This window comes from Eschrichtius robustus, chromosome 4, assembly GCF_028021215.1.
Source record: "Eschrichtius robustus isolate mEscRob2 chromosome 4, mEscRob2.pri, whole genome shotgun sequence".
In the NCBI taxonomy this organism is placed as follows: domain Eukaryota; kingdom Metazoa; phylum Chordata; class Mammalia; order Artiodactyla; family Eschrichtiidae; genus Eschrichtius; species Eschrichtius robustus.
Window position 1 is genome coordinate 76,544,460 of NC_090827.1, and position 11,652 is coordinate 76,556,111.

General features: G+C 34.7%; 1 protein-coding gene across 3 annotated transcripts in view; it reads right to left on the reverse strand.

Annotated features, from left to right (window-relative positions):
• Positions 1 to 1,913: 1,913 nt before the first annotated feature.
• The window catches only part of CEP135 (centrosomal protein 135), a 74,932-nt gene continuing 65,193 nt past the window's right edge, over positions 1,914 to 11,652 (reverse strand). For 2 of the 3 annotated variants that reach the window (XM_068542209.1, XM_068542207.1), the window contains 4 exons: positions 10,815 to 11,017; positions 9,793 to 9,897; positions 7,382 to 7,492; positions 1,914 to 2,076 (listed from right to left, as the gene is read on the reverse strand). In XM_068542209.1, coding sequence (XP_068398310.1) covers positions 7,393 to 7,492; positions 9,793 to 9,897; positions 10,815 to 11,017 — 408 coding nt within the window. In that variant the 3' untranslated portion in view covers positions 1,914 to 2,076; positions 7,382 to 7,392. Of the gene's footprint in view, positions 2,077 to 7,381; positions 7,493 to 9,792; positions 9,898 to 10,791; positions 11,018 to 11,652 lie in introns of those variants that run through there. The other variant, XM_068542208.1, reaches the window with a different exon arrangement.

The window sequence follows — 11,652 nt, forward strand, 5'->3', positions numbered from 1 at the left end:
GAGATCAGCTCCATGCTTTGTGACCACCCAGAGGAGTGGGATAGGGAGGGTAGGAGGGAGATGCAAGAGGGAGGGGATATGGGGATATATGTATACATATAGCTGATTCACTTTGTTATACAGCAGAAACTAACACAACATTGTAAAGCAATTATACTTCAATAAAGATGTTAAAAAAAAAAAAAAAAATGAAAGTACCTGGAATCTGAGTTCAGAGACTTCTCCATATCCCACCATGATAAAATTTGATTTGAATAAATGATACTTAACTTTACAATTAAGAATATTGCTACCATTATACAAAATTATTTGTAAGAAAGAAAATAAATTGACTGGAAAGTTTATTGGAAAATCTATGTCAAGCTCCATAATTTAAAATTATTTAGAACAAATTAAAAACATCTATAAAAGGTCAGAATATTCAGTATTTCAAGATAAAACTACTTTAAAAAATTGTTGTATCATGGTTATGAAAATAACAATTATGGCAAACTATACATTTTTTAATTATAGAAACATTAAAAATAAAATATCTAACAAAATATGCCTTGCTGTTGCTTTGGGGAAAAGGTGGGGACAAATTTTTAAATTTTATTTACATATATTTATTAAAAGATTTTCCATATGACATTGTAAATAGTCCCATTTCTATTGTATTTTGCTGTAATACACGAATTCACACACAGGAGATAGAATACATAAAATTACATAGATGGTGAAAAAGTAAGCCACATCACACCAAATACACACTTAATTACTGCAAAGGGCATAATGAGAACATATAAGGAATATTAGTTTTAGAAAAAGAGCACTGCCCACCCCCAGGTACACACAAACACTCACACACAAACTCCACTTTATTAAACCACAGGAGGAAATAAAATGTATCATAAATAATTGGTCTTCCATTTTCCAATGCTAGTTTTTAAGTTCTTCTTTTTCGATCATAATGAAATCTATTAAGAACAGGATTTTCTTCAAATGTGTATGGTTTAAACACGATTAGTTTTTTTATGACAATCTATTTTGTACTTTTGTTCTTTTATTAATATCTGTATATATCTAAATCCTTTAAAGTTACAACTTTGAAAATTCACTGTAAAAAGCTGTTTTCTATTTAACATGCCACAACAGGTCAGTGTTTACATACTATTCTGGAAGACTGATAAATTACACCACACAGGTTTAGAAGCAAAAAACTGGATATTACTGAATGTATAGTGGAATTTTAACAAAATGTTTTACTGTATTTACCCCATATATTGATATTTTTGTATTCAAAATTTTAGATTAGTACAGTGAGAAATTTTATTTACTGAAAAATATCCCAAATTTCTGTTCTGTCGTTTTACAAAATTCTAAATACAGCTTTTAGTTTAATTTTGATAGCATTTATAGTATGTGAAGAGTCCATGTGATAGCCAAAATAGTATAATATTGTATACAATATATGAATGTATCTTTTCTATCACAGTTCTTCTAGTTGGCAATATCAAATTATATAGGGCAACCATTATTTTATCAAGACCTTTGCTATTATAAGAATAGACCTGAATATAGTCCCCTCAATGATAGACAGCATATTGGTGCATAATTAATTTTACATTTAGAAGAAAAAAGTTAAACATGACAGCACAGCATCAAAGTTGATCATCCCTTGTGAATGTATTAAAGATATGGGTTATAAACACAGGCATGGAAACTAGAATATTTACATACATATATCATGGCTCATTAAGAAAAAGATTATTAAAGGATAATGTGAGTAATACATCATATTAATTCATAGTATAAACACATTTTGAGAAGTAATTTAAGTCAGGAATAATAAAAATACAGATATAACATTAGCACTATTCATACATATTCTGTTCTGTCATATATATGAAAATATACACATGGATATAGCTCTTTTAAACCAAATTTTTACATAAATATTCACTGATTTAAATAAAAGTTGACAGAGGTAGAATTTGCATCAATGTTCATAATTTTCAGGAACAAGTGCTTCAAATATTTCATTACTGTTTGTCCTTTAAAAAAATCCATATAGCCAACTCACTGAAAGCCATCATTCTGAAAAAGGGGGGAGGGGAAAGGTGGATTAAGCAAAAAATGATAAAATTACTCAGTACTTTCACGAAAAACTGCAATTCAGTAATGTTTTAACTGAAATTATAATCTCTAATAAAACCTTTGCCCACAATCAAATTATAGTTAATAGTCAAGAAGTATTGTTCTATATTTAAAGGGAAAAGATATTCCCTTTAAACTATTATACAAAAGCACATCAAAGTATATGAGTACTAAAAGAATGATACACAGTGAAAAGAAGGGGTAACATAGAATGTTAACTGAGAAAAATCGCTCAAAAGAAGGGATACTATGATGTATAGGTTTCATAAAATTGCAAACAAGTACTGTAAATTATGTTGTCTGAGTCTTAAAATAGCATGTTAGGGATAGTCAAATATTTTTCCAAGTATTCTGACCTTATGTGCTATCTAACCACCCTCCCAATTAAAAAACACAGACATTAAAATATAAAAAATCACACAATGGAAACACTGAGAAAGTAATTATTTTTTTCTATACCGAGGAAGACATACTTAAGAAGAAATTATCAGACAGGTTGTCAAATACTGATGTAGAACATTGTTTATAAGAAAAAAAAGTTGGAAACAAACTATCAATATATGTTCCATAAGAGGAGCATGATTAAATAATTCATGGAATATCCATGTGACGAACTGTTAAATCACTATTTTAAAATGGCATTTTTGAAAATGCCTTTAATGATAAGAATAAATGCATGCAACTATATTAAGGGGAAAACCCCTCACAGAACAGAACAAAACAAAAAAACTGATGAAAACTATTTTGAGTATGATTTCTATTAGAATTATACATGTATGTCTATGCTTGTATGTATATTTATTATAAATTAAACATAAGAAAGGAGTAGGGGCTTCCCTGGTGGTCCAGTGGTTGAGACTCCGTGCTCCCCTCCCAATGCAGGGGTCACGGGTTTGACCCCTTGTTGGGGAACTAAGATCCTGCAAAGATCCCGCATGCCGCATGTCACGGCCAAAATAAATAAATAAATAAAGTTAAAAAAATAAATAAATTTTTTTTTTTTTTAAAAAAAGAAGGGAGTATACCAAATGGCTAATTGCTATTTTCTCTGGGTTGTAGGATTAAAAGTGATTTTGATTTGTACATCCATGTTCACAGCAGCATTTTCACAATAGCCAAAAGGTGGAAGCAACCCAAGTGATGAATGGATAAACAAAGTGTGTTATATACATAGAATGGAACAATATTCAGCCTCAAAAAGGAAGGGAATTCTGACACATACTCCCTCCCTCATGGATAAAACTTGAAAACATTATAGTAAATGAAATAAGTCAGTCACAAAAACACAAACACTGCATGATTCCACTTACTTAAGGTACAAAGAATAGTCAAATTCATAGAGACAGAAATTGTCATGGTGATTGCCAGAGGTTAGGGGAAGGGGAGAATGGGGAGTTAGTGTTTAATGGGTACAGAGTTTTAGCTGGGGAAGATGAAAAAGTTCTGGAGATTGATGGTGGAGATGATTTTTGCACAAGAGTGTGAATGTACTAACTGCCAGAGAAATGTACACTTAAAAATGGTTAAAATGATAAATTTGACCTTATGTATGTTTTACTCCAATAAAAAAAATGTAAAGAAAAGTGATTTTGGTTATCTTCTTTATACTTTTGTATTTTATGTTGTCTCAGTGAGCATTTTTTAGATGCAATAATCAAAACAGTAAAAGCAAAACTGGATTATATATGTTAACTATTAGAGACACTGTAAATATGGCTTGATATGAATATTTCATATTCATTTCTGGGTACTCATGGGGAAATCCCATAAAATTAGTTTTGGTGACAACGTTAGAAAATATGAATGGAAATGTGTTACCAATTAACAACATCATTAGGATACTCTGGGAATTTGTTAACAGTTGTAGACATTTTCTAATATACATCTACTAGAATGGCTATAATAAAAAATGGAAAATAACAAGTGTTGACAAGGACTTGGAAAACTGGAACTCTTAGACTGCTGGTGAGAATGTTAAATGGTACAGTCATGTGGCAAAAGTTTGGCAGGTATTCAAAAAGTTAAACACAGAATTACCTTATGACCCAGCAACTCTAGGTACTCCCAAAAGATATTAAAACAGAGTAAAAGAGATACTTGTACACCAATGTTCATAGCACTATTATTCACAATAGCTAAGAGATGAAAACAACCCAGGTGTCCATCAACTGATGAACAAAAGAACAAAATGTGGTATAAGCACAAAGGAATATCATTCAGGAATGAAAAGGAATGAAGTTCTGATACATGCTACAACACAGATGAACCCTGAAGACATTATTCTAAATGAAATAAGCTAGGTGCAAAAAGACAAATATTGTATAAATTCACTTATATGAAAACCTAGAGTAGGCTAATTTATAGAGATAGAAAGTAGATTAGAGGTTATCAGGGGCAGGGAAGTGAAGACAGGGGACTGGAGAGTTATTGCTTAATAGATACAGAGTTTCTGTTTGGGTGATAAAAAATTCTGGAAATAGTGGTGATGGTTGTACAACATTGTGAATTTAATGCCACTGAGTTGTACACTTTACAAAATAGTTAAGAAGGCAAAGTTCAGGGACTTCCCTGGTGGTCCAGTGGTTAAGACTTCGCCTTCCAATGCAGGGGGTGTGGGTTCCATCCCTGGTCAGGGAAATAAGATCCCACACGCCTCCTGGTCAGAAAAAAAACAAAACAAAACATGAAACAGAAGCAATATTGTAACAAATTCAATAAAGACTTTAAAAATGGTCCACATCAAAAAAATCTTAAAAAAAAAAAGTAGGCAAAGTTCATGTTATATATATTTTATCATAATTTTAAAAAGTTTTCGAATTCATTACAGCTTTAGAGATTGCTGGAAACCACTATGTTCTAGATCAGTGGTTCTTAAAGTATAGTTTGGGGATCCCTGGGAGTCAAGCCTCTTTTCATAAACTAAGGAATTACTTGCTTTTTCATTCTTATTATCTCACGAGTATACAGATAAGTTTTCCAGGGGCTATGTGATGTGAAAGGCCAGTTAGTAAATAAATATTTCAGATTTGTGGGCCACAGGGTCTCTGTCACAACTACCTAATTCTGCCACTGCAGAAAAGCAGTCTGAGACAATATGTAAACAAATGGGTGTGGCTTAATAAAGCTTAATTTACAAAAATAGGCAGTGGTGTGGATTTGGCCTATAGGGCCTAGTTTACCAACCCTTGATCTAAAATGCAGCTGTGAATCAAGCATGAAAAAAATGCTTGTGTCACAACTGCCAAGAGGCTTTATAATGAGAAGCAGAACCTCCATCTAATCACATTCAAATTAATGCAGCAGCTTAGAAGTTGTGAGGACACAGTGACTGCTGCCAGCACTAGGAAGTGGTCCTCAAAATGAAAGAGGAAAACAAATGTTTTAATCAAATAAACAAACACAAGAGCAAAAGCACAGCAATCAGGAATCATTTAAACATAGGCCCTACAAATACCAATAAACCCTGGGGCATCAGTATATTAAAGAATAGAAGAACATAGCTAATACTCTTAGGAGGATTCTGAAGTCACCAAGGAAATGCTTAATTATCTCCTATAAAATTCTATTGAGAGAGGCCAAAAAATGAATAATTTTTAAAAGGACTGACTTTACTATTTCTGTCAATAAGCCTGCATTTTTCAGTCATCTACTTTTCAAACCCTGGGTCTGACATGCTTCTTTCCCATTCACTCCCATCTCCAATGAATGAGCACATCACTTTGATCCTGCCTCAGCCAAATGTGTCCTAGCTCTTTACAATCATTTTGGAAAACTGACTTACCATAGCTACTCAAGCTCAAACACATGCATGTCCAGTGACCTGACAATCTCACTCCTAAGTGTATACCCAAAAGAAATGCACACATCTGTTCGCCAACATAAGGTACTAGAATGTTCATCATAATTCCATCTGTAATAGCCCAAACTGGAAATTATCAAATGCCCATCAAAAACAGAAAGAGTAAATGGACTGTGGTATGTTCACATAATGGAATACTCTACAGCAACAAGACTGAACCATCTACAAGTACACAGCAGTATGGATGAATGTCACAAAGGTACTATTGAGAAAAAAAGCCAGAAATATATGATTTCATTTATAAAATGTCCAGAAACAGACAAAAGAAATCTATGCTTTTAATAACCGAGACAGTTACTTTTAGAGTAAGGCTTATGACCAGAAGGACACCCAAGAGAGGTCATATTTTGTTTCTTGATCCGGGTGCAGGTTGCATAGGTGTGTTCAGTTTGTAAAAATTCATTGAGCTGCAGAACCTATGATATAGCACTTTTCTGTATGTATATTATAATTTATTTTAAAATATCTAGCTTTCAATATTAAGTAATATTTTCTATGTCTTTGTCCATACTTTCACTATCTGTTATTTGTGCCTTGAGTTTGGCACTTCATCAAATATTACCCTGTGATATCTCATATTGTCATTTAATTTTTGTCGTGGATGTCTTCTCTCTCTCTCTTTTTTAATCTGCATTGGGTCTTAGTTGCGGCGTGTGGGATCTTCATTGAGGCATGCGGGATCTTTCGTTGTGGCGTGCAGGCTCTTCCTTGCAGTGCGTGGGCTTCTCTCTAGTTGTGGTGCGTGGGTTTTCTCTCTCTAGTTGTAGTGGCGCATGGGCTTCTCTCTAGTTGTGGTGTGCAGGTTCTCTCTCTAGTTGTATGGGCGCGTGGGCTTCTCTCTAGTTGTGGCGTGCAGGTTTTCTCTCTAGTTGTAGCGGCACGTGGGCTTCTCTCTAGTTGTGGTGTGTGAGTTTTCTCTCTCTAGTTGTGGTGCGCAGGCTCCAGAGCTCGTGGGCTCTGTAGTTTGTGGCACCCAGGCTCTCACTGAGGAGCGCGAGCTCAGTAGTTGTGGTGCACGGGCTTAGTTGCCCCACGGCATGTGGGATCTTAGTTCCCCGATCAGGGATCAAACCCACGTCCCCTGCATTGGAAGGCAGATTCTTTACCACTGGACCACCAGGGAAGTCCCCAGATGTCTTCTCTTTTTTAATTAAGGTATAATTTATGTACAATAAAATACATGGACTGTAAACGTTCAGTTCAACGAATTTTTACAATTGTATACACCCATGTAACCATCACCACCATGATACAGTACATTCCATTACCTCTGAAAGTTCCCTACCACCTTTATAGGCAATCTCCTCTCCCCCCACACAGAAAACAACTCTTGTAATTTTTATAACCAGAGATAAGTTTTGCTTGTACTTGGTGTTACACGCATACCTTTCTGATAATCAGTTTATATGTTCAGGAGAATGTAAAGGAGACTTCAGAGTAGAACTAAGGGGTGGAGTGCGAAGACCATGCCGACGCATCTCTTGGATTGCTCGTTCTCTGTCAATAAAGACAAAATAAGAGATTATACCAAAAAGTGGTAAACAAATAAAAGGTCCTGTTATTGTTATTAGTTAAGTAATTTCTACTCAATTGATTAATTACTATTTCTACTAAATTTAAATCCTTTGTAGGGACTTCCCTGGTGGCACAGTGGTTAAGAATCCACCTGCCAATGCAGGCGACACAGGTTTGAGCCCTGGTCCAGGAAGATCCCACATGCCGTGGAGCAACTAAGTTCATGTGCCACAACTACTGAGCCGGCGTTCTAGAGCCCGTGAGCTACAACTACTGAGCCCACGTGCCACAACTACTGAAGCCTGCGCGCCTAGAGCCCATGCTCCGCAACAAAAGAAGCCACTGCATTGAGAAGCCTGCACACCTCAATGAAGAGTAGCCCCTGCTCGCCACCGCAACTAGAGAAAGCCCACGCAGCAACGAAGACCCAATGAAGCCATAAACAAACAAGCAAACAAATAAATAAATCCTATGTCTTTATACCATTTTTAAGTTGAGGATAAAAGATTTCAATTAAAGGAACATGTACTTTAAGAGATTGTTCAAAGCCCCTCTGAATATAGATTTTCAAAGTTGGTTGGTTCCCCTCTCTGCCCCTACCTTTCCCACCTCTTCTTGCACATAAATCTAGTCCTCTTCCTTCTTCCTGTCTCAAAACGCCCAAATGTTAGAAGTAAAATAATCTACTTTCTGCTATGTCTGGGTTTGCCCCACAAAGCATGATGACTGTGTTGCCACCTCTACTGTGGGCTATTCACAGTCCCTGGCCCAGACTTTCTAACTTGAGCTCTTCAGTACCTAGGATTTCTACCTAGATGGGTGCTTCACAAACTTTTTTCATTATAATCCCCTAAAAAAACTTTTTTAGATGCCCCTCCCCAAATTATTCCCCCTCCGTCCAATTTTAATACATCAGATTTTAATACACAGATACACTGTTAATATACTGTGGCCCTTCGGAGGGCCATAAATCACTGTAATACCTAAGGTTTCTTTGCCATTCCCTCTTCCCCAAGAATCCATATTGTTCCCTGCAGTGACAATACTGCCCCTTTAAAAATGCATGATCTAGTTGCATGGTAAAGAGAAGGAAAGACATGGTCGTGTGGGTCCAAGGTTTCTTTGGGGACCAGGGGCAAGGAAAAAGGAGAAGAATTAAGGGAGTCTATAACCCTAGGCAACAGAGAGCTTGATTTAGGACCCTTGAATTGAAGAGAATTTCAGTTGTCATTAATAAATGAAAATCATTACACATATAGAAATCATTACACATATAGATCTATTTCAGAAAATAGATCTTCTAAATTACAAGAAATTAACAACACTGCTTCCATGACACTGATGCAACCTCAGGCTTCATTTCTCTTTGAAATCACAAATATTGATTTCCTAGCAAATTCCATCTATAATCCAAATTGCACATCACTTAAAAGTTTTGAAGCAAATGGTTAAGAATAAGATTAGAGAACTCAAAATATTGACCTAAATAAGCAATCTGACCACTATTTGAGAATGAAATCTTAGGAATGCTGATGCCTATGGTATTAATACAGTAGGAAAGAAAAATGGAAGAAAAGTAAATTGACAAATTGATTCACAAATTAGACTTGGATTTTCACTGTTAAAGCAGGTCTCATTCCTGTTTGTAACACTTGGAGATTAAAATTTTCAACATAATAAAGCAAATGAACTGAAACATAAGTGACTATGAAAATTCCTAAGCTGTAGGGAATATACTGGAAAGATTAAGAGCACAGGCTTTAAAATTAGACAAACCTGTTTGGATTTTAGTCTTGGCTCTGCTATTTACTATTTGCGTGACCTTAGTTTCTAATAATAATATAGGCACAATAATAGATAGTTAATAGGATTAATCAGATACATACATAGTATCTGGCATATATTTGTTAAATGCCCTTAAGATCATCAGCATCATTGCTTTTACGACGATTTGTATTTGGAATTTCCTATTGGACCATAATGTTTTGGGCTCTTGTAGAATCCTTACTAGCTTGCTGATTCCCTAACTATATCCTTTGAAATAATGCCCTAATTTTGCCCTGAGGAATGCTACAGCGAACATTTATACAATACTTGCTACTTTACTGTGGGGATATTATCTTCTACAACACTTGTTGCCTTTTTAGGAAGAATTACCAACGAAATTTATTTTACATATTAATGCTAAGAAAAGTTTGCTATTTGTAAGCCATATTAAATCCTTTTGTAATAGAATAGGGAATAAATAAAAATGCTGTTCAACGCTAAAAATATATTCTTACCGTTCATATCTTTCAGTTGAAATCTGCCTTTTCAGAACATCAAGATCTGTTTGTAATTGTGCCATTTTGGCCCGAAGCATGGTGTTTTCCCGGCTTTGACTATTTCTTAAAAACAAATTTAGAAAATCAAATAAATAATAAATATTCTGTTTTATAGCATCAAGTGCTATGGATTTTTGTTTTTGTTATTAATAAATACAAATGGAGGTGACATATAAGGATGAAAAAAAGAGAAGACTTTTCAACAATAATTCCATAAACGTCTGGAGCTTCTATCACAAAGTTTTCTTTTTCATTCATCTCATTTATTTAACGAACATTTACTGAGCTTCTAGTATGTGCTAGGCACTGCAGCAATGCTGGAGATACAAATGTGAGAAGACATGAATTGTAACATCAAAAAGTAAAGTATCTTTATTGGCTCTTTCTTGACTCCTACCTCAGAAAGAGATATATTTCTAATACCTTTTAAAAGTTAATTATTCCACTCATACTATCTACACTGTGTTTCCTCCCTTCTTCCAAAAATATGTCCAAACTTCTCCATCATCAATCTCCTAAAAGGTAATCAATATCCTTATGAGGGTCAAATTTCATGGTCTTTTCAAAGTCCTTTTTCCTAATCCACAGCATGAAACACAGCCAACTCTCCCCATTCTGAAATGCTCTCCCCTTCGCTGACTTCTCTCTTCATTCCTCAAATTTAGGTATTTTTCTAAAGTCCACTCGTTCACTTCCACGGATACCACCTCTGTGGAGAACATATACAAATTACACCCCCAAACATGATGTTTCTTCTGAGCTAAACCCCCTGAGTTTCCCAAAGCAGCGGCCATGTAATCAAATACTTTGCTTTGCACTCCCATCCCCCACTCCCCCAACACTTCGAAAAAAAATTTTTTGGTTCCTCCACTATTTTTCTATCATTTGTTTTATGCTACAAATCTATAAAAAATTATTCATATTGAAAAATTATTTGTGACAAGCTATTTTCCTCACATAAGTTGATTCATGACGCTTACAATTTGCTTTCTGAAAGGGTTAACTTCTCTTTAAGCAGCTGAATTTCTGTATCCTTCTCGTGGGAGGTTAAATGGGAATGAAATTCTTTATCTCTATTTGTAGCCAACAATGATTCAAGGTTTTTAATTGTATGTCTCTCACTTGACAGTTGTTTTTTTAACAGCTCTGATTCTGATTTTACATTTTCTAATTCCACTGAGACCTACAAGAAAAACAAAGCAAGATTACTTCAGTATAATTTTAGACTTACTCTGAAAAATTATCTGCAGAGCTATACACACATCAGTTGCTTCATTTTGGGTACTGATTAAAGATTCTGTAATACTTTTCACATATAAGAAAAACATCTTATTTTCAAAATAATCTTTGCTATTTTTTAGCAAAGACCTATCCCAACCCTCAAATAGTTTTCTTTCGTGTTATCTTGTCAAGAGAGGGTAATTAACATAAAATCCTAAAATGTGGCCACCCTATCAGTAAGGAGGCCCTTCTGGTTTATTAAATATGTATATTCTGATTACATAGTCAAACCAGTCTTGAAGCTTCTCAGTACCTGAAAATAAAGTTACTACTAAATGAGTGAAAACTGGAAACACCCATGTTTAAAAACACACATTGGGTTGTTTGAAGTTATGCTTCAGTTTGGGAATGGGACGTTCCAGTTAACTCGACTTTTAAAATTAAGTAAGATTTTTATCAGGAAAAATATTCCACTTAGAAAGGAATGAACTGCTCAATTCTTCATATAAGTCTTATTTTTAAACAGAGAAAGAATGTATTGGGATGTGTTCCTATTCTATAATTAGAAGACTTGTATTCTCCTAAATACCCATTTGC